Here is a 23,573-nt window from a genome sequence, read left to right on the forward strand (position 1 = left end):
TGCTGGTGAAGATCCAGGGCACAGCCCGGCCATCAGAGCCCACCATGGGGCTGGGCTGGACCACTCTGCACCCACCTCCCTCCCCCACACTGCAGGGAAGGTCTTACCCCACAGAAACCCCCCCTGGGCTGACCCTGCCCCGTTCACCTGTCGTAGAAGTCGTCTCTGTAATAGTCGTAGTCGAAGTCGTAGCCACTGTGGAGACAGTGAGGGGAGCACAGGTTCAGTACTGCTGGGCATTCATTCTGCTGCTCCCCCACTGCCTGCTGAGCACCCCCAGGGCCATAAAGAGTAAATAAATTGCTCCCCCTCCATAAGGGCCCCTCTGTCCTTTCACCTGGCAGGACATGGACACTTGTCCTCCTGGCTGCAAGGGCTGCAGAGACCTGGGCTGAGCCCAGGAGGAAGATTTGGGGGGGCTTAAGGCACTGGAGAGAGGGGTGATGGCAGCAGAGTGCTAACCTGGTTCTCTTGAGATGAAGTGAGAAGATGTGCAGGGAGAGAAGTCAGGAAGAAGGGGATATTTATTAATTTAACATCTTTGCTTTCAAAGGTGTTTAAACCTCTCCCACCCCCAGCCAGACAATGCCCACAGCCTGTTTTCTTAAGCCTGAGCTGAATTTTAACCCAAAGCCAGAACCTTTCTCACTCCCTGGACACCCAGTAACTGGTTTTCCCTCCTGCTGCAGCTGTTTTTTCCCAAGGCAGCACAGACCAGGTGGTTTGAGCCACACTGGGAGCTGCTGTCCCACCTCCCCACTGTGCTGAGGCTCAGTCAGCCTGGGCAGGTCAGGAGCGATGGTGACAGTCCCTTCTCTCTGCTCCCAACAAACAGAAGGGCTACTGCAGCCCCTGAAAACAAAGAGTCTGTCCTGCTTCCTGAAACTCCTTGAACTGGCTTATAAAAAAATCTAATGGGAAGAGAGACTGATGGGAAAAGGGAAGAACTCTGAGCCAGGAGGATCTGGGGATGGGCAGAGGGAAGGACGAGCACTCAAGTATGTAGCTGAGAGTAAATTTGGTGTCCAGCTTCTAAAGCAGAAGTGACAAGAAGAATGTGTGGCTTGAAAGGCTGGTGGGAAGTGTGGTTTGGACCAGGAATTCCAGGCTGGACCCAACAAGTCTGTCTTGTCTATGCTGGCACTGGGCTTCCCAGCCACTGCTGAGTTTCAGGTACTGGCTGCTTTCTTAAATGTGATTTTTCCATGTTCCTTGGATGCTCCTTGGGTTCCCTAGACACCTGTGGCACATGTGGAGACTCACTCTGTGCCTCAGGGGGCCTTGAGCACAGTGTGGATGGTTGGAGGCACCCAGAGCTGGTGTGAGGGGTTAAGGTCAAGGCATGTGCACCTACTGCCTCCTCTGGGCTTTGCTGCCACCACCAGACCCTGCCAGGGACTTCTTATGGATTGGGACCTTCTCCCTGAGCAGCTGCTGCCTGTGGCATTCACGGCTGGGGGAGGGCAGGCGTGATCATGGAGGTGTTATCACCACAACCCTTCCCAATCCCGAGTTTTTGAGGAAAACCAGCCATTTTTTACAGCCTCATAGGTGAATTTCAAATTCTTTTCAGTCTTGGTGCCCTCCCCTTCTGACCCAAGTTGTAGCCAACATTTCTGCTGGGCTCAGAGGAATATCCTGCAGCCTCTGTCCCAACTACTGGGTTAATAAACAATCTGTGTTTGTTTATTCCCTTTTCTGCATTGAAAGGGGAAGGTAATTCTCCTGCTGGAATAAACCAGATGGGCAGCATGGAACGAGATGGACCTTCATGAGGTTTCTGTGACTGGTAAATTGATTTTCTTTCTAACCTGGGAAGAAACCTGGAGATACAGAAAATTTCCAAGAAAACAGCTCCCCTCAGCCTGCCAATCTATTCTGATCACCCAGGATATTTGACTCCAGTCCTGCTTGAATCCAACAAACACAGAATACCAGCAAAATAGGAAGTCATTTGAAAGGAAAATTGAACTAGGATGCTTCTACACTGTCAGACTCCCCCTCTTCAATTTTTTTTCCCCTCCTTAGATTCACTCAAATGAAATTGCTGCAATTTTGTAATATTTTCAATCCTGACAGGCTCTGATGAGGTGTTTCTGACTTACTCCAGCAGTGCCTTGGAGCCAATGTTCTCTGTAGCCACAGGCAAGAGAAACCAGTGGCGTCTCTCTGCAAGCAGTGTCTTTATTCCCAGCTAAAGCCCCTTCCATGGGGAGTGGCTCCAGTTAGGAAGTTCTCTGTGGCTTGGAGACCACGAGGCAGCTTTAGGGCATTTGTTCATAAACAGCACAAAGCTTGGGGATATTTGGCAAGCTGCTGAAATGGCCACATTCCTTTCTCCTGATCCCATTCACATTCCAGGGCTGAGCTTTTCCTCCAAGCCTTTGCTCCCCAGGGAAGCCCCATCCTGGTTGGGAAGCTCCAACTCCATCACAGGGGCACTGCCCCTCTGCAGCCAGCGCTGTCCTGGGCACAGCCTGGCATCTGGGAACAAGGACTGAAGCCCTGAGCAGGGCAGACACCCTCCATCTCTCCATCACTTACCCTGCCCTGCATTTGGGCACTTCCACCTCACTCCCAGGCTCAGCTCCAGCACCAGCAGGATAAATCCTGGCCTCAAATACCTGTAGATCCCACCTGGTGTGGACTGGAGAAGGATGGAGAAGCCTGAAAGCTCAGGTGAACTCCTCAGCCTTTTTCAAGACCAGTCAAACAGCAGTTTGCTGGATGAAGTGGCCAATGAACCCTGTAAATGTTATTCTGCTGTTACTCCCTTTTTCCATAAGGAATGTGTGACCAAAGAGGGCAGCCTTGCATTTTCCTGGTGGGAATCACTCCTGGCCCAGTTCTGCAGTGTGTTCACAGAGGCAGTGGAGGGGTCACCCCCTGCCTGGACTGCAGGGCAGGGCACCAAGAACATCTGTGGGTGCAAAGCACGAGGCTGGGAGCAACTCCTGCCCTGGCCCTGAATTTCTATGGGATTGGAGACAATTCCACCTGCTTCAAAGGGAATTAGGGGCATAATTGCCCTGGGGAGCTGGTCCTGACTTCCCAAAACACTGATCCCAGCCTCTGGCAGTGATGCTTCAGTACCTGCTGACCATGGGACAGCCTTCAGGGAAGGCAGCAGGCTGGAACAAGGGAATAATAAGGGAATATGGGAATAATAAGGGAGTAAAAAGGGAATAAGTCTGTGGCTGTCTGACCCTGCTATAACACCCCAGTCAGTCATGGCTCAACAGACAGTGCCAGGGAGGCAGTGCCTGGATGCTTTTAGCTTCACCTTTGGAATCAGGCTTTGAGCACAGGGCAGCTCTTCCAGTATCAACCCAGGAAAAAGGCTGGTAAAAGGGAGTGCTCTTGCATTGGTGATTTATGGGTGCCTCAAAATTCCACTGCACGTGGGATAAACCCTCCTGAGACTGATGGATCGTTTACCAGGGACCTGCCAGGCCTGACTTTGTGCACGGGAACCATTTCTGCTGTTTTTCAATCCGTTGGTGACATTGCACCCTTTAAAAATAAAGTTGGGACAACTGGAGGGAGAGGCTGGAAGGCTCCAAGTAACACCCTGCTTCCACCTCCTGCTGCACTGCTCCTGCTTTGTTTTCCTTTAGCAATTAAATAACATTTACTAACGACTCACCAAGGCTCCAAATGCAACTGTTCAGAACAGGAGGGTGACTGTCTGTACGTGCTGCCCCTGCCCCACGTGTGGGGGGCCAGCTCTGATCAGGCAAATGTGCATTGGAGCATCTGGGCTTTAATTGCTGCCTGATGCCAATAATTATGAGGGACACACTTGTGCTCAGCTGCCACCCTCCCTGCTCATGGCTGCACAGCCTCCATGAACACCTGCTGGATTTTCCTTGGAAATTCTGGTGTTGACCAAAGAGTGAACCTGTGTAGCTGCTGTGAGATTCCTTCCTCCAGCAAACAGTGGGAAACTGGGGAGGAATGTGGCATTCCCAAGGTGCTGGGGCTGCTCTAAGATGGGATGGCATGAACATCCCTTGCCAGTGCTGGCTCTGCTGGGCTGGGGCACCACTGCCCACCTCCCCTGTGCCCTGAGGCTGCTCTGAGCCCTGCCTGGCTGCATTTGGCCCTGAGGTGTCACTGCTGCCAGCACCACTGCCAGGACCTGGAGGAGTGTCTGGAGATGGGCTGACAGCAGGGATTGCAGGGATTGTAACAGGATCACGAGGGATTTAGATTCCAGTGAGCTGGAAGGGCACTGCCCACCTGCATCTGCTGCCTGTGACGATCAGTTTGTGCCTGTCACCACTTCAGAGACCCTTCCATGGGCCACTGAGCTGCTCCTGCAGTTCCTGGGTTGTCCTCACTGTGCCTTTGGCTACAGAGCAGTGTCAGCACCAGCTCTGCAGGGCAGGGCAGGGATTTGTGCCCCCAAAGGGCACTGGCAGCCCCTGCTGCCTTGGGGCAGAGCCACCTTCCCTTCCCACCAGCTCCCAGCAAGGTGGGTTCACTGGCACCGCCCTGAACATGGCCCCAAATGCCCCAGGAGATCTTGTTCCTTCCCTTCCCTTTTCCCCCTCTCACACAGACTTGGATTGAGGCAAAGGCAACTCCAACCTTTGGAAAACTCCTGTGCTGTGTTTAACCCAGCATTTCTATAAATTATGGTGCTGTGATTTTTTGAAGTCTAACATTTAGAAAAATGGATGGTGGTTCAGGAAGCTGTAATCACAGCCCTCTGCAAACCTGCATTCCCTGCTTTCTGGGAGACATTGGAAGCTCTGCTAGTCCAGACGGCAAAGTTTAAATCTGACAGCCAGTCTGGGATGAAATATTGCTGGTGCTCAGAGCAGTGCAGCTCTCTGGCCCATCTTTTAGCATATCCATATTTGTGGGAGGGAACAAAAATCTCTTGTTTGCTCTCTCTCAGCAGCCTGGAAGTCTGAAATATTGGGCATTCCACAGACAGGAATTAGAGCTCCAGGCACGGATGAGCAGGGAATGAAATGCTTGTTGGTGCAAGATGGATGGAGGGAGCTGATGTGTGTTATGGCCTAGCCCCACCTGAGCTGCACACGTCCTGTCCAAACAGCAGGATTTGTGTCATCTCTGTTTCCACCAGTGTGGGGAATGCACAGTCCCACTCCCCTCAAGTGGGAATCCAGAGGGCCACGTCCTGGTGAAGGTCCAAACTGGCCCAGGGTGGGAGGCAAAATCTGCCTGAAAGCTGCAGGGTCTCAGCTGTGACTTGTGGAAGGTCTCCACAGACACCCTGGGGGTGGTGGGAGGGCTCCTGGGGCTCAGGTGGGTCTGTCTGTGCCACAACAGTGTTGTCACCCCCAAGGTTTGTCATTCCAGCAGCACACCACACGGCTGAGTCTGAACTGTGGGTTCTCCTCAGCCCTCTCCCTTTTTTCTCCTTTTTGTAGAAAAATCTACAGTTCTCTCCTGATTTCCATTTTTACTACACCCACCTATAATCCTGATACTCATTTTAGTCTTTCCTTCCCCACGTCACACCTTCTGCCTCCTGACTCAGCTCCCCAGTCTCCACACCACGGGACTGGCATCAAAACAACGAGAATTTATAAATAAAGCACATTTGGGGATCTTGTTACTTGGTTTTGGCTTCTTGAACCTGCAGGGTGCTCTTCAAACACCTTTTTTAAGTTTTCCCTTCTGCAACCACAGGAGCAAAAACTTAACTGGGCTTCTCCCCCACTCCCATGACTCCAGTCTGGGACTTAAACGAAAATCTTCACTTCTTGTGAAAATTGTGGTGAAGTCTGTAGAGCTGAAGGCTCTTTTTGACATCTGTAACACGTTACATCCCCCACAGACCTACTCCATGTCCTATCTGTCCCTTGCATTCCCTTGATCCCTTGGTCACTGCTCCTCAAACCAGGCTCCCTTGGGGCTTCCCCCAGACACCTCCTCGGTTTGTCACCTCAGAGGGTTCCAATTTTCTCCTTTTCTTCTCTTCCTTTCCCTGCCCTTTTCCTCTTGCCCATTTTTTGAGCATCTTTCCCTGAGTTATCCCTGTTCCCTGCCCTCCCCCAACTCCCAGCACTGCTGTGCCCCCCTGGCTGGAGGCTCTGGGGCTGAAGAGGGAGCTCCTCTTGGTGCCCCTCTTTCAAGGTCTCTGATGTGGTTAAAGCAGGTCCTGCCCACCCTTTCCAAACAGCTCCTGCATAGGTGGGACCCTGCCCAGGCAGAGTTGGCCGACCCTGGGGCAGCCACTGCTGCCTTGTGCTGGTTCTCTTCCCTTCAGCCAAGCACTGAGGGCCCTGCAAAGGACCAGGAGCCCCGGGAGGAGACCTGGATGTCCCAGGAGCTGGGGGCGGGGAGCAGGGAGCTCAGGGCAGTGGTTGTGGGCAAAGACCAACCTGGAGACCTTGTTGAAGGGAGGTGACGCTGTGGAGACCTACCTGTACAAGGCAGAGGCTGCTCTCTTGAGCCCTTTGGGTCTGTTGGGTTTGGGTTCCCCGGCCATGTTGATATCTGCAAGGAAGGGACACACAGCTGTGACACGTCCCTGCTCACCCTCACCCACCCCAAGCACAGGAAGAGCCCCTGCCAGGGCTCCTCCACACCTCCCACCCTATCTCCACCTGCTTTTGGCATGGCTGGGGGTCTGCTGCACCTCCACAAGAAGGCAAATTCTTGCACTGGGAAAACCTCCTCCTTTTCCTTTACAGAGCCAACGACGGGTCACTCTGAAGTCGAGGCCCTGCCCGTGCTCTAATCCACACACACGGATCCAGAACAAGGTTTGGGGAGAACTTGGTGCTGCTGTGACAAAGCACAGACAACATATAAACCTGCTGCCCATCGATAACTGCTGGCAATCCATCCCTGGCTCCTTCTGCAAGGACTAGGAAAGCTCAGCACGAGCCAGGAGGGCACTGCTGGGGGTTAGGCTGTGCTGAAAGCTGTGGGGGTGCAGCTCATCTCAGAGGAGCATCTGCCACCAGGGGAGGGGAGAATGAGCTCCTCCAATCCACTGAGGAAATTTCTCTCCTCGGCCTCAGAGCCAGACATTTCTGACATGAAAATAAACATGACAATAATTGGAGAGAGACATTTTACAAAGGTAGAGAGCGATAGGACAAGGGGAGGTGGCTTCAAACTGAAAGAGGGCAGGTTCAGATTAGAGATTGGGAAGAAATTCTTTGCTGTGAGGGTGGTGAGGGACTTGGGTTGGAAGGGATCTTCTCTTACAGCTCATCCAGTCCCACCCCCTGCCATGGGCAGGGACACCTTCCACTTGCTCCAAGCCCTGTCCAAGCCGGCCTTGGACACTTCCAGGGATTCAGGGGCAGCCACAGCTTCTCTGGGCAACCTGTGCCAGGGCCTCCCCACCCTCCCAGAGAAGTGTTTCTTCAGTGATGCCTTGATTTCTGCCACCTGCAGCTTATGGGGCATCCAAACAGCTTTCAGCACGTCAAGCCATTTAAACCTTTTTTTTCCCACACTGTCTAGAGGCACTTTATGGAGAAATGTGGACAGGCCGGTCCACACACCATCAAATAAAGCACCTGCAAAGTGATCCAAAGGAACATTCTACTGACTTTGTTATTAACCAAGAAAATCACCTCCAGGATCATTCCTGCAGGGAATTGCAGGACTGCTGGAATGGGCTGGGCAGGAGGAGCACAGTGGGACAGGGCTCTGGAGGAGCACAGACGTGCTCCCACTGCCCAAATGCCTTGTGCAATTCCTTGGACTGCCTGTCGGGGTCTGCAAGAGCCCACTCCTGCTGGGGCTGGAGCTCAGCCTGTCTGTGAGGCTGTAGGACATGTTGAGGTGTCGCTCAGCTCTCACACCCAGTGTTCCTCTGGAACGTTCTCCTCTCCTCCTTGCTGCCTCTGTCCCTCCATCCCCCTGTTCCCAGAGCTCAGGGGGGTGCAGGAGAGCTGAGCTGAATGCTGACAAGGCTGTCCATGGCACAGGGCAGGGCCAGAGCCAACATCAGGCACACGATCCCCTTCCTGAGCCTGCTGAGCCACACAGTGCTGCTGGCAGGGCTCTTTGCTCTGAGGGAGAGAGGAATGAAGCCTTCCTTAGTGCATCCCAGAACCCTGCCCAGCCCCAGTTCCCTGGCTGTGACCCCTTTTTGCCATCAGGGTGCATCTTGCCAGCTGCCACTCACTCCTCTGGTGAACGGGGAAGGTAATTCCAGCACCAGGCTGATCAACACCTTCAGGGGAGAGGCAGTGAAAGCCCAGAGGTGGAGAAGGACAACTGGTGGTCCCCAGTGCTGCAAAGAGCCCTGTGGAGCCTTCACAGCCACCTGCAGCCTGAGCAGGGAATTCATACTCTCAGCTCTAGTGGTGATGGGCACTCAGATCCCACAGGATTCCCCTGATAGTGAAAAAGGAGAGATAAGAGCTCAGCCTTCACATCACCCAGGACAGATTTTGCATCTTATTCCCTTTCTGGTTGCCTCCTCTGCATCCCTGAATCCATCTGCCCACCCAAAGGCAGTATGGATCCCTCCTGCTCATATCCAGGCACTTGTTCCCACAGGGAGGTTGTGCTTTGTGCAGCCAGCGTGGCAGGGTGAGGGGATGCTGTGGGCCCACCTTCCAGTGCAGAGCTCCCCACAGGAATGGCACCTGTCTCCTGCAATGACTGGGGGGTCTGGGAGCATCTGGAGAAGGCACAGAGGTTGCCAGGACTTGCCTGGCAGAGCAGCCCCTGTCCCAGCACAGGAGGGGCTGCAGCTGTGGTTTTGTGATGCTTTCAGTAACTTGTTGATCCATTAAAATGCAAGTTGGATCGCTTGCACATCTGGTAAGGAAAATAAAAGAAGAAATGGCAGAACTGCTCCTAAAGGCCTCAGGCTGAGATGAGAGATGAGATGAGAGCCAGGAGGATGCTGTTTGCTCTGCTCATCCACCCTGGCATGTGCTGGACATTGTCACCCCAGGGACAGGGGACAGTTGGCACTGGGGACAGGTGACCATGCACACCAACAAGCTGCTGCCCCTGTGCAGGCTGGGGGTGCTTTGCCCCTACCCCAGGCCCTGGAGCCAGGCTGTCCCACTGTGTGGCCATGATCCCCCCTGAGCTCCTGGCACACCCAAAGGCAGCCTGGCAGGGCTGGGCTGCAGCTCTTCCACAGCTCATCCTGCTGAACTCACTGGCTGGGGCTGCCAGGGCACAACGCTCACCCTCCTGCTGCCCACCTGGGCAGGGAAGTTTGACCATCCCCTCAAAGGACCCCCAAACCCTGCCATGAACAGAAGCAGGGACAGTCTTTTCAGCCAGTCCCACCTTGTCCTCCCCCTCCATGTTCCTGCACGACCATCACTCCTCCTTTTAGGGGAAGACTTTCAACCTCGATTTTCCAATCACATTGCTCAGCCCTTCTCTGCTGGGTTCTCCTGGAAGGGGAGTATCCCAGTGTTTACACTCCCCCAAGGACAGCAGTGGGAAGCCTGCTGAGCTCTTTAATGGCAAGAGTGGCCCATGAAGGGAAGGCAGATGAAAGGGAGCTGAATTTCCACCTTGTCCAGGACATGTACAGGACACCCAGCTCTAATACAGTCCTTTGCCTTGGAATGCCAGAGTTCTGGGACCAGCACTGAGAGGAGAAAGAGGTTCCTATCACGGCAAACTTTTCATCTCTCTCTTCAGCTAAATGGGCAAGTGCTGCCTGTCTCCTGTATCTCTGTGGAGCATCACAAGGAGCTCCTTTTCTCCCCACGGCCCTCTCCATCCTACCTACAGACTGCACATGTGGGCATTCCCTGGGCTGGGAGCATCCCTGGAACATGTGCTTGGCCTTGGCTGCAGCTCTGCTCTCTGGACCATTAGAGAAGTGAAAAGAAGTTTCTCCTCTCCAGATAAACCCCAGCTGGAGCAGCACATTGTTTCACAGATCAGCTCGAGCAGGAAGCTTCTCATTTCAGACTGCTGGGCCAGGAGCAGGGTGGGAATGGGCTGCAAATTGCTTTCCTTGGTGCCCAGTGCCCACTGCCTGCAGCAGCCTTGGAAATCACCACTTTTCATTAAAAATACTGTCTCCAGTTCCAATTCTCAGCTTGGAGCTGGTGACAAGAGCTTCTCAGCACGAGACACTTCAGAGCAATGTGTAAACCAAGGCTGCAGCTGGGAGCAGCCCAGGGGGTTTGCTTGTTAGTTCTCATCCCACAACAGTGCAACATGGGGGAAGTTCTCTCATTTAACATGGGCTGGCTAAAGTTAGGCTGAGCTGGGCTGAGTCAGACTATCACCTCCCCTGACAGGCTAAGGGTGAGGCCTGGTCCAGGAAGGGAATCAGTGAATCATGGAATGGGTTGGAAGGGACCTTAAAGATCATCTCATTCCACCCCCTGCCATGGGCAGGGACACCTTCCACTAGCCCAGGTTGCTCCAATCCCATCCAACCTGGCCTTGGACACTTCCAGGGATCCAGGGGCAGTCACAGCTTCTCTGGGCAACCTGTGCCAGGGCCTCCCCACCCTCCCAGGGAAGGATTTCTTCCTAATATCCCATCTAACCCTGCATTGTCAGTTTGAAGCCATTCCCCCTTGTCCTTTCTTTGATACCACGCAATGTCTTTTCCCACCCATCAGTTCCAGGACAAGGACATGGGAAGATTCAGAACTGTGCTTTAGCTTCTACAGTCACAGCCCACACGTGAGTTTTTGGGCTGCACTGTCAAAGCCCTGAGGGCACTGACGTGCCTGCTTGGCCACGAGCAGCTTCACTTCTGACCCCATTCCACACGGGAGCCTTTGGCTCCTGCCTGGGTGGTGGTGTTGGAGTGCTGGTCTCCAGCTCTGCCACAGCCATGGATCCTGCTGACCCTGCCCCAGACCTGCCTTGTCACCACAGCCCTGCTCGGACATCCCCGGGTCATCTGTGACCTGGACACCATCTGCACATCCATGTCCAAGCTTGACCTGGGACTGGCCACCCCTTGACCACCCCCTGTGGAACTGTGCCACCACTGGTCTGGGTGAGTTACACCAAATCTCTACTGAATAATTATTTCTTTTTGCCAGCTTTAATATAATTGCCTCAGTAATTGCTTCAATATAGTGCACTGTCCTATCTTATCTTACTGCTGGTAGTTTTAGCTTTTATATTGTGTAGTAAATGATTTTGATTAAGATCTTTTGTCTGATCACTTGTAATGATAAATGATTCTTTTTATATGTAATGATAAATGATTCTTTTTATATAAATACTCTCATGTTGCCAGTCATTAAAACCTGCGGGACAAAAGCGGTTCAATCCCACCTCTGTAATTCATTAAATTCAAAATGTTGACATAACTCTGCAACTCCCTGACAGGAGGTTGTGGCCGGTGGGGGGTTGGTCTCTTCTCCCAGGAACCAGCAGTAGGACAAGAAGGCTGGGTCTGAAGCTGTGCCAGGGGAGGTTTAGGTTGGATATTGGGAAGAAATTTTTTACAGAGAGAGCGATCAGCCATTGGAATGGGCTGCCCAGGGAGGGGGTGGATTCACTGTTCCTGGAGGTGTTTAAGAAGAGACTGGATGTGGCATCAGTGCCATGGTCTAGCAGACAAGGTGGTGTTGGGTCAAAAGCTGGACTTGATGACCTCAGAGGTCTTTTCCAACCTGGTTGATTCTGTGCTAATCTGAGGCCGGTGCTGGATCCAGCCACACCCTGACTCCCGTCTGAGGAGTTCAGAAAGCAGGGCAGTCCCTTCCGCCCCTCGTGGCTCAACAACAGGGCTGCTTTATCAAATTCTATCTACAGAACGACCAACCCACGCTGCCCCCGGGCACCCGGAGCGGTTTCAGGAGCTACTCACCCAGGGTCTGCCCCGCCAGGACGCGGCCGTTCTCGCCCAGCACGGCGGCGCGCGCGTGCCTCTCGTTGGAGTACTGCACGAAGGCGTAGCCCTTGTGCACGGAGCAGCCCACCACCCGCCCGTACTTGGAGAAGATGGTCTCCACATCCGACTTCTTCACCACGGCCGTGTTGAGGTTGCCGATGAACACCCGGGAGTTGATGGACTTGGGGTCATTCTTGTTCGTGATGTTGCTCGTCTGCACCTTCAATGACATCTTGGACGCCTGGAAGAAGGAATTGGGGGGTCAGGAGGGTGTGCCAAGGGGAGTGTCAGTGGCTCACAGGAAGGGAGAGGGGACAAATCTCTCAGTGAGCCTGGAGTGAGGGAACCAGCTCCTCAACTTCAGCTGGTCTTCAACTGGCAACAACTTCAACCAGCTCTTCAACTTCAACAGCAGAGGGATCCCACCTCCAGGGGATCCCACTTCCAGGAGATCCCACCTCCAGGGGATCCCACCTCCAGGGGATCCCACCTCCAGGGGATCCCACCTCCAGGGGATCCCACCTCCAGAGGATCCCACCTCCAGGGGATTCCACCTCCAGGGGATTCCACCTCCAGGAGATCCCACCTCCAGGAGATCCCACCTCCAGGGGATCCCACCTTTGGGGGATCGCACCTCCAGAGGATCCCACCTCCAGGGGATCCCACCTCCAGGGGATCCCTCCTGCCAGGCAACCAGCATAGTCAGTTCTAAACTCTTGCTGGAAACCCACTGACGAGGCTGACACTTGGCTGATCCTGTGCAGGGCCAGGAGTTGGACCCCACTGGGTCCCTTCCAGCTCAGGGTATTCTATGATTCTAAGGATTTTAGGGGAGAAAGCAAGATTTAAATAAATTTTACATCTTTAATGCCGTTATACAAAAGCTTTTACCTCTCTGTACCTAATTAACATTCAAAGAGCTGCTCTTTTTGAAGCAGTTTGCATTCAGCACCTTGGTTCATGCCCACTTTTGCAGCCTTTCCCCTGCCACCAACCTCCCAGTACAGCCCAACTCTCATCACACACAGGTACAGCCTTGTCCCCACAGGTCCCCTCTCACACCTGGAAGAGGACTCGAGTTTTCTGGATGCAAACAAAGAGATCTGAGCAGTGAAGCAGCCCCTGTGCTCCTGTGTGGCACCTGCACGGCACTGCCTGGGCTTCGAGCTGGGTTCTGTGCTTCAAACAGGAGGTGTCACTGTTAGCCTGGAAATCCCAGAGCCAGATCGGCTGGGAGCCACTCCAACCCCTTCCCGTGGCTGCACGGCACGAGCCTCCAAGTTTCTTGCCTCGAGTGGCTCATGGGCAGCCCCTGAGAAGGGGTTTCCCCCCGAGGACTGAGGACCAAGGGACAGGACTGGACGCTGTGTGAAATCAAAGCCAGGCTGGCTGCTCTAAGGCTGCCTGCTCCCTCTCCTGCAGCAAAACCCACAGCTGGCCAAAGAGATCAGCTTCATTTTCACCTTCCAGACACACGGGGATGCTTTGGGATCGCTGCTGTGCTGCAGATTTACTTGGGATCCAGGCAAGATGTTTTACGATGCACATTGAGGTGCTGCTCTTCCCCATCCCCTTCCAGCAGCACCCACAGGTGCTCCTACCACCAAGGGCAACACCACCAGGGTGCCCACAACTTCTGGAGGTCCCCAAGCCTGGCACTGCTACCATGGAGTGCCCTCCCTGGTGATCCCCAGCGTCTGCCCTGGCACTGGGGCAGAGCTACAGCCCTGCCTGGCTTTGGGGTTTTGGCTCTGTGGGCTCAAAGCCCAAGTCTGAGCAGCTTGGTCTGAGCTGGGGACAGTGGCAGCTGCCTGACTGGATGGGTGCAGCCCCTGTGGACCCTGTCACCCTGTGCCCAAGCCCTGGCAGGCTCTGCTTGCCCACAGCCCAGCCTGCCTGAGGCACTGACACTGAGCCAGTTAATGCTGAGCCTAAACCAGAGTTACCTTTCCTACACTGGCAGGCAAAGCCTGGGAAAAAGCCACGATATTCTGGGGTTGCATCCAACGCTTTCCAAAACCCCCTGTCCTCCTCCTTCCTTGTCCTCTCCTACACATATCTTCCCCACAGGATTTCTGTCTCCTCTTAAGCCTGTCTGGGGGCAGAGCATCATCACACCCATTGCCAGGGCAGCCCCATTTCGGCTCCTCAGGTGATGGATGTTGTTCCCCGGGATACCCAGCAGGGGCTGCTCCTGTCCACAGCCCCGTTTTGCCCGAGGGCAGCTGTACCCACACAGTCAAGCAGCAGCGGGTCCGGGCTCAGCAGCACTTGCTCTGTATTCCCAGGATTTGGAACTTCAGTCCAGGACAGAGCCAAGGGAGGAGAGTCACCCACCCCACAGGCAGAGCCCACCTGGGGAGCCACAGGGTGCTGCAACAGCAACCTCACCACTGAGCTCTGCACAGCCCAGATCCACGTGCACACCTCCACCTTTTCCATCTGGGAGCTGGACACTCGATCCCTTTCATCCTTTAAAACCGTCCAGAGCACTGGAGACAGTTGGCAAGTCTGAGCCTCTGTGTGAGGATGAGACTCCACAATAAATCTCATCTGGCTCCAACCCCTGAGACTCCATTAACCTGCCAGTGAGACTGGAAATAATCTTCCTGCTAAATCCAATCAAAAAAAGAGTTAGGCTTTGTCTGAGTTCTGGCTTGTTGCATCTTCCCTTTCACGCTTATGGATTAGAAGAGCCAGAGACTTTTGTTTTATTACTTTCAAAACAGTTCCTGGCAGACAGAGTGTTCCTAAAAACACCAGGAAAAAGAGCCAAAGGACAGGACTTTTAAAGGAATCTAAGTGACTTCAACTCTCAACCTTTGGCAAGTGGTGCCCAACTTCTTCAGGTTGCTCCAACTTCCAAACCAGAAACTCGCCTTTGTTTAATGGTCTCTATTTTAATTTATATTTGCAGTGCCATCTGGAAGAGATTCACAAAGGAAACTGCCCCATTCCTGGTGCAGATGGAGAGAAATGGAGGGGTTTTCCAGCAGTTTGGTCCCTCTGGGTTCCCAGCTTGAGCCTCAAGGACAGAAATCCCGAGTACCTGCACAAATCCCAGCTGGAGGCTTGTTCTGGCATGGCCAGTCCCCAGGGAATCTCCATCCTACACGTGCTGGGACCGGCTGGGGCTGTGTGGGACCTTCAGAGAGCCAGCACACATGTGGGGTATCTGCAGCCAGGTGGCCTGGGTGGTCTTGCTACCCCAAGGACACACCAGACCTGCTGTGACCCCCCTGGTGTCCCTGCCCTTGGGGATTCAGGGATGTCACTCCACAGTGACCTCAGCACGTGGCTTTACACTTGGGCACTCCTGGAGCTCCCAGCTGTAGCTGCCTGTAACTTCTGTTTCAGAGCAAACCTGCCCTGGCATCTCTGTCACCCACCCCAGGCCATGCCACACGGACACCCTTGGCTCCTCTTAGCTGCCTCCCCTCCAGAGGATGCATTCCCACTTTTCCATCCTTGCTTATTTGCCAGACTCTATGCAAGTCTCCCACCCATTTTACTGTGTACTCACGGCCCTCCTTTCCCCCATTCCCAGTTCCTGGAGGAGCTGCCCTCACAACTGGCCTCTGGGCAGAGTATGAGCCCTTCTCCCTGCCCTTGGAGCCCACCATCCAGCTTGCACTACTCTGGGAGCCACCCATCCAGGCTTGTATCCCATCTGGACGCTGCAGGAGACCATGTCAAAAGCCTTCCTGAAGTTAGGGCAGACACCAACCATGCCACGTCCTAGGCAAGTGTCAAGGCAACTTGCCATGTCAAGGCAACTAGGAATGATACTTGGACACGAATAAATGAATGTAAAGGGGTTCTTGACCTGTACCCCAGAAAACTCCAAGAACAGAGAACTGGGATTATCCCTGTTTTCTGCAAGGGAAACTGCCCAGACAGGAGAGGTCTGGGGTGGAGGGGTGTGTGCCACACACTTTGCCACAGAAAGCAAAGAGGTTGGTCAAATTTGGCCACACCATTTCCAGGTGTGGCCCAGCTGCAGGCAGGAGGAATGCTTTCTCTTCCTCAAAATTAAATCCAGTGTTCCAATCACACACACCCCTGGCTCTGCTTTCACACCCCATCACTGAAGAGCTTTTTACTGCTGCTCCCCCAAATCAGGGGAAGCCCAAACCCTTCCCAAGGACTGACCAGCCCAGACAGGTGTTATCCACAACAGCCTGAAGCTCTGCCCACCTGTTTGCAGCTGCAAACTCCAGTTCATCAGGGGCTGAGCTCCTTCAGCCTGTGTAGGAGGGCTGTGGGTTGAGCTGCCTCTGTGTGTGGGACAGAACAGGCTGGCTGGAGGATTCAGGCAGGATGGGGTAGGATGGGGGTATAAAGGTGTGCTTTCCCCCAGATCTGGTGAGCTGTGTGTCCCCTTTCAGCAGGTGCAACATGAGCCAGCTCTGCAGCTGTCAATGGACAGGTTTGCTTTAAAAATTAAAGACCTGGGTGAAGTTGTTTCTCAGGTGGGCACGAAGGTACCAGATGGACCTTCGGCTGCAGAGGGACATCTCCTAAGGCATCTCCCAGGTAAAAACTTGGCTGCCATGGAGGTGGGGGGGTGTGTGAAAGGGAACCTGCAGCTCTCCAGGTCCCTGCTGCCCATCCCCACCTCCCTCTGGTTCCTGTGACCTTCCCACACGCTCCCTGCAGCTGGACCAGCAAGTGTTCTGCTTGTTCCCTGGGTGGTCTCGCTAGCCCAGGGACACACCAGCCCTGCTGTGACCCCCTGGCTGTCCCTGGGGGTTCAGGGATGTCACATGGCAGTGACAGTGACTGTGCTGTCTCTCCTGTGCTGTCTCCTCTCCTCCCCACTTGGGATGCTCAGTCCCAACAATCCCATAAAGCCTTTGGCCCTGGAGGCTGGAGATGAGAGCAGTGACTCTCACCCCTCATTGCAGGGAGGTTGATGGGTTGGGGTGCTCAGCACCCCCTCCCTGGGCACAGCCTTCCCTTGGAAGCCCCGGTGGCTCCGGGGCCGTGTCAGGACACGGCAGGTCTGTGCAGGAGCTGTGCCTGGAGTTGATGACGATGGGACGGGGCCACCAGATGGCAAAGCCAAGGTCAGGCAAGGTGAGGGCTGTGCTGCTGGGAAGGGCTTGGGAAGGAGCCAGTGGGAACCCGCCGCCTCTGCAGATGGGATGCTCTCCCAGGGCCATCTGCCCACACACTGCTGGCCCTGCACAGGCAGGGATTTGGCAGGGAGGGCTGGGAAGGCCAAGGCTAGGGAGCTGGGGCTTCTAGCACAGCACTGCTCGGAGCTTTTGTGGTCTCCCAGTGCCTGCCCGAGTCTCACTTTGCACGTTATAAACCCCTCAGTGCTCAAACACCCCGTGCAAAGGGCTCTTCTGCTGCTCGTGCAAGCCCAGCATTCCCTGGAGAAAACAGCCTCCCTTGTCTTCTCTGTCCCACTCATTTCTGGTTCCTCTCAGGCACAATAGTTATTTTACACCACTTCTTGGCCCCCGACTGTAAAAACTGGAGAAGGACATTTCAGTCATCACTGTTAACATTTCACACTCCCCCCCACTGCATTCCAGGGCACTCTGTGCTGTGTCCAGACTAAATCCAGCACAGCCACCACCATGGTGGCTCAGTGTCCCCTCCACAGCTCTTCAGCTGTGGAACAGTGTCCTCTCCAGCCACTAGAGCTTTGATATGCCATGCAAAAAGCAGAGAGCCTGAGCCAGAGCATCTTGGTGATGTGACTGGTTAAAACCACACACAGAGCAGAGACACCTATTCCTGGGTATAGATGTACATTCTAACAACCATCACTGTCATCAGCTGATGCATTTCCACAGCTCTCCTTTCACCTTTCAGCCCCCAACCCACAACTGCAACGAGATGGACTTGAGTTGGAAAAGAGAACAAGACAAAAGGCAACTAGGAGTGGCACTTGAACATGAATAAATGAATGTACAAAGGGGTTCTTTCCCTGTAGGACCCCAGAGAACATCAAGGACAGAGTACTAGGATTATCCCTGTTTTCTGCAAGGGAAACTGAGGCTCAGACAGGAGAGGTCTGGGGTGGAGGAGTGTGTGCCACCAGCCTCACCAAGGGCCACAGATACATCACAGTGACACTTCCTGCTGCCAAATGCCCCCAAAGACATAAGGAGACTTAGGGATGAGATTGCCAGAAGTGAGCTGGTTGGTTGGTTCCTTCCTTCCTGGTTTGGGTTGGAAGGGACCTTAAAGCTCATCTCATTCCACCCCCTGCCATGGGCAGGGACACCTTCCACTAGCCCAGGTTGCTCCAATCCCCATCCAACCTGGCCTTGGACACTTCCAGGGATGGGGCAGCCACAGCTTCTCTGGGCAACCTGTTTTCTGACTAAAATGGTCCCTTGAGGTGAAAAAAGGCAGTTTTAAAGAGAAACATGGCCAGCTGCAAGACAGAGGGACTCCCCTGATGGCACTGCACAGCCCCACCGAGAGCACAGAACTGCACATGAGCTCGGAATCACGGGCCCCAGCAGCTCCAGTGCCAGTCATCTTCCCCCCAGAGAGCCCTGAGTAATTTGCTAGTGAGTCCCCAAACAGCAAAGCCAGGCTCTGAAGTGTTGGTTTAATAACCAACACAAACCCTGCAATCTTTTTAATAACATCTGAGTCCCCAAGTCCTGCACAGAAACCCGGAGGGCTCAGGAGAGCAGGAGGACCCTCTTCACTGCTGAGCTTCAATAAATAGAAGAAACTGGGAGGAAACCAGTTCTTGGCTTTTCTGGGGAGAACAGCTTTGATTCTACCAGACAGAATTCTTAAAGGACCAGGAAGTTATTAAAAAAAGGGCACAGACAAAGATGTCACAATTCTTAGACTGGTTCTGCAGCACCAGGGCTGTCTTTTGGGGAAATCTCTGCTATGCTGAGAGCTGGAGATGAGCTCAGCAGGAGCCAGACTAGCTGGGTCTGAAGCTGTGGGGTCCCTTTGCAAATCTTGTTCCCCCTGTAAAGTGCAACCAAGCACATCCCAGTGAGGGAGGATCCTCTCACTGCAGAGGGAGGGGGTCCTTGAGTGCTGTTTTGGGTTGTCCCCCCTCCAGGCAGACAAGGGTCTGGGAATTTTTCCAAACATTTCCCAGGGCTCCACCTTGTAGATCACAGAACCATTAGGGCTGCAGAAGACCTCTAAAAACACCAAGTCCAACCATCAACCCAGCACCACCTCCATGGTCATCACTAAACCACGTTCCAGGGGCTATTCCAACACTCCCAGTGATGGTGACTCCACCACTGCCCTGGGCAGCCTGTCCCAGTGCTTGATAACCCTTTCCATGAGGAATTTTTTCCTAACATCCAGTCTAAGCCTTTCCTGGCACTACTTGAGGCCATCAGGCTCCCACCTGGCTAAGCCCAGCCCTGTCCTGGGTCAGGTTCTGTCAGTGGCCATCACTCCCAGCCCCTGCAGAGGCTCCCCCTCTGAGCAGGCAGCTCAGGGAGCCCAGTTTCAGCCCAGTTTCAGCCCAGTTTCAGCCCAGTTTACACTCTGTTTTCCTTGGAAGAATGAAATCCTGTAAACACCTGACCTGAAGGGAGACACCAGCACCGTCCCAGCTCTGGACAGCCCATAAGGACAGAGGTGGCGGTGCCCCTGCACCCCCTGGGAGAACATCCAGACATTCCTGCCTTTGCAAGCACCTGGAAACTCCTGGGACTGTTCCTGTCTGCCCTCAGTGCCTGCCCCACTGAGCACTCAGCTCCCAATTTATGGGGTGAGTGAGGGGGGAGCTGCTCCCCACCCTGTCCCCTTCCCCTGCCCGGGTGGAGGCTGCACCATCCCACGCACTCAGACTGTGTGTGAGCAGAATCAGCTCCCTCACAGACCTCCCTCAACTCTCCATCTTGCTGTGCAGAGTCTCCCTTTATTAATTTTTGACTAAAACAAGTCATTTTGAACCAGAGAAATCCTGCCAATCCTTTGAAAACCTGGCTCTGGTTTCAATTTCAGTGCAACTGAAATCCTTCATGAAGGAGCCATAAATGATCAATAGCTGTTGTAATAAGTATTTAATCAGCTGTTAAAGGTGCAGTGGTCACAAAGTCTATCAGGTCAAGCACATAGTTTATAGCTGTGGCTCGTTACCATCTGTCCAACATATTATCCATGCCTGTAGAAGCTTAAAAATCTATTCATTAGAGCTTTAAATCCTTCCTAATAAGTGTGATAAAGGGATGACCTCAGCTGGACACTGAGATCCATCCGGGCAGCCCCTGGAGCAGCCCTGCTCCTCTCCCTGTGTGTCTCCACAGATCTGGGGCTCCCTCCAAACGCTGCACAGCTCATTGCTCAGGTGTGGGGTCCTGCTAGAGCTGCTCCTCTACATCACCTTTGCAGGTAATGTTTTATCCCAAAGAATTATGGAAGGGTTTGTGTTGGAAGGGACCTTTAAAGACTGACTTGTTCCACCCCCTGCCAAGGGCAGGGACACCTTCCACTAGCCCAGGTTGCTCCAAGCCCCGTCCAACCTGGCCTTGGACACTTGCAGGGATGGGGAATCCACCATCTCCATCTGCTTGACAAGGCCAAAGCCTTTCTTTGGGCCACATCAGACCAACACTGTCCCACCAGCAGAGCAATGGGACAGTGAGGAGCACCCCAAGTGCCCTGAGCCTCAGTCCTGCCCTGCAGCTCAGAGCAGAACTCCTCTGAAAACCAGGATGTCTGTCATCCTCTGATGAGGATGCTCATGCAGGTAGCAACCTTGGGGGGTTAAATTTGTGTCTCCACTCCCACACTAACAAAACTGCACCTAAAACATGGGAGTCCTGACAGGATACAAGGTCAAAAAAGAAATCCCACTGTCAGCACTGAGCTAGAAGCAAGAATTAAGGCATCTTCTGAAGCCTACAGGGATCAATCCCTGGGTTTCATCACCCTGTGAGAAGGAGCTCCTCAGCAGTTCCTTTACTGTCTACTTGAACATGGTCTCCCCATTCACACTGAACTCTTCTGGACTCTGCTTTTCCATGAAAACATATTTTAAATTAAGGCACTTTTCTCCTAAAAGCCCACCCCAACTAAGACTGTCCTCTGATTGCAGCCTGTGCAACAAGTAGAGTTTTCTGGAGTGTCTGCTTCTAATCACCCCAGAAATCTCTCCTGAATAGACCAACATTCTTTTTGACAGCAGCAAAATAAATTTTAAAGGTCAATTGAATCAGATAAGCCCAGTCTGGCAGCCCTTTCAGATGCAGAATTCCATGGATAACATTTAGGTTATGTTCGAGAACAGAAACAGAATTCTTTGGAGGAAAGAATATTTAAAAGAAAAAAAGAAAGGAAGAGAATGAAAAGGCAACTGCAATTAAACAGAATATCATCTGCATTCCCACTGGTGCAAAACCTGATGATTACCTACAGGGTGATGGACAATGCTACATGTATTAATCTAATTAAAGGCCTTTTTTACAGGCATCTGAAGCCAGCTCATTAGTGTGTTACTGAGATGCTCATTAATGGCTGGCCATGACTAATTTCTTGAGAATTATTCTTTAATTCTTTATCATTCCCAGCCTAACAGGAAAACGCAATGTTTCCATGCCCCCCTCCCACTGGCACCCAGTGGAGACAGGTTCTCATCAGCTGCCCATTGACTTGATGTTCCTTAATGACCAACCCCCCCCTGCAGCCCAATTGTTGTTTTAACAGCAAATGATTTATTTATGAGGAAAAACAAGTGAAGTCGCCGGGAACTTTCTTAGCTGTTAATGAACTGCCATTGTTCTGCTGCTTTCAGCATCTCCTGGCAGGGAGGGGTGGGAGAGCAGGGCTCCCAGTCCGGCCACAGAGGAGCCTCGTGTCCCACTCCATGAGCCCAGTGCTCTCCTCCTCATCCCAAACCCCTCTGGCCATGTCCAAGAGTCCTCCTGTGAGAAATACTCCTCTTTTAAATTTAGAAAGACGGCATAAACTCAGGGGACAAAGAAACAAAGAAGAATTTATTTGGCGCACCGGGTCTTTCCCTCACTGAGTTTCCAGGGAAAAGACCCTTTGGCCTTACATCTTATACATTTCATAGTTTCACAAAATCCCACTCTTTTTCAGATAAGTTTAATATATTCATTTTTGCCTAAAAAGGTTTCTTTTCTCTGAAAAGGGGCTTTCCTTTTATTCTGATTGGCTGCAAGGTGTCCCCTGTCAAGGATGATGGATCTTCCTTTGTTCTTAGCCCAAAGAGAGAAAAGAACCCTTTTGTACAAAATGGCCCCAAAAGATTTTTAAGAACTCTTGCATTTCCCTTATCTGGCTGAAAAAGACCCTGATACTCAAGTCCAGGCTTTTTTTGAACTTGGATATCTTACAACTTCACTACACGCCTATGGAAAACGTATTTTTATTTCTCATACTCCCAGGCTCCAGTGTTGGGCCATGTCCCACCTTACCCCGGGCACGACGCAGGTTCCTGTGGGAAGGACACGTGGATCTCTTGCCACGGGGCAACACTGAACTAGAGGGAAAACCTGGGCTCCAGGAGGGACCCCATTTCATGCTGCCAACCCACCACCAGCTGATTTGATCCCCTGCCAGGGCCACCCAGCTCCCAAAGAGGAGCTGCTGCGGGTGGAGCTCTGCTGACCCCATTCTGACTGAGCTCTGCTGGTGTCTCAAAGGATCACAGAATCACTGGGGTTGGACAGGACCTCTCAGATCATGGAGTCCAACCACCAGCCCCGTCTCCTAAGCTGAAGTCCTGCACTGTGATGCCACAGCTTCTTTAACACCCCAGCGCTGCTGTTCCCAGCCAAACTGGTCCTGCTCATCCCCCAGCCCTGCCTCTTCCAAGCCATGAGGGCTCTGCCTGGTTCTTCTGAGTGATGAGCAGAAATCAGGATTTCTGTGTCACCACGTGCTTCCTGCCCCTGGGGATTTAACAAAGGCCCAACCACCAGGAGACTCAGCAAAGTCCTGAGCTGAGGATCCTGGGGGAGCACATCAAAGGGGTCCCTGGGACCCAGACCAGACTGCTCCTCCAAAATGCTTGTCCATGTTTTCCAAACCACCTGACTGTCCTCTCACTTGCTAAAGGACTCCACACCACGGGTGTCACCAAAGCCAGACTTCCAGGGATTGGGCTGGTGGCAATGGGAGCAGGACATGGGATGAGGAGCCTTAGGGAGCACAGGAAAGGAGAAGCTGCAGGTCCTTGGCACAGCAACCATCAATTCTTCACCAGCTGAGGGGTTTGACATCCTCCTTTCCTCTCTCGGAGTTAATTTTGCCTCTCAAAATTATTTCAGACACATTCAGTAGGAGAACGACATAAATGATTAAGACACAAATCTCTGCAGAGCTGTTGGGATGCGGCTCCCACTTCACTTGAGGTGGGATTTTGCTGAATGCCACCTCTGAGGCTCCACCCTCTCCCCAGGGAAAGCACCTCAGATGGGGTGCAGCCTGCAGGGATGGGGGAGGGAGACCTGGACAGCAGCTGAGCTGCTCCAGGTGCCAACTCAAGACCTATGCTGGCAGCCATTCCTTTTCCTCCTGGAAAACAACAAATCCTGCTCCCCATCTACTGCTCTGTGCCTCTCCAGCTCTCTGTGGATGCAGGAGCAAAGGAAAGCCTGGCTTTGTGGAGGGCACAGCTGCTCCTGGGTGCTGTGCCACCCTCCACACTGATGGGCTGGGGATTTCCCACCGACGTCAGCGGGTGCTGGGCCAAAGCCAGGGATGAAGGGACGTCATCTGTGCTCTCATCCTCCATCAGTATCACCCTGTCAGTCGTGCATACCACGATGTGGGATGGCTCAGGACTGCCAGCACTCTTGGG

General features: G+C 53.2%; 1 protein-coding gene across 2 annotated transcripts in view; it reads right to left on the reverse strand.

Moving 5' to 3' along the window:
* RALY (RALY heterogeneous nuclear ribonucleoprotein) overlaps positions 1 to 23,573 on the reverse strand; it is a 75,293-nt gene that overhangs the window by 6,951 nt on the left and 44,769 nt on the right. For both annotated transcript variants that reach the window (XM_017837246.1, XM_017837248.1), the window contains exons 2-4: positions 11,768 to 12,032; positions 6,405 to 6,477; positions 148 to 195 (exon numbers count right to left, since the gene is read on the reverse strand). In XM_017837246.1, the coding sequence (XP_017692735.1) occupies positions 148 to 195; positions 6,405 to 6,477; positions 11,768 to 12,023 (377 nt within the window). In that variant the 5' untranslated portion in view covers positions 12,024 to 12,032. The remainder of the gene's footprint in view (positions 1 to 147; positions 196 to 6,404; positions 6,478 to 11,767; positions 12,033 to 23,573) is intronic.

The sequence above is a fragment of the Lepidothrix coronata genome, unplaced genomic scaffold, assembly GCF_001604755.1.
Source record: "Lepidothrix coronata isolate B3197 unplaced genomic scaffold, Lepidothrix_coronata-1.0 Scaffold298, whole genome shotgun sequence".
In the NCBI taxonomy this organism is placed as follows: Eukaryota; Metazoa; Chordata; class Aves; order Passeriformes; family Pipridae; genus Lepidothrix; species Lepidothrix coronata.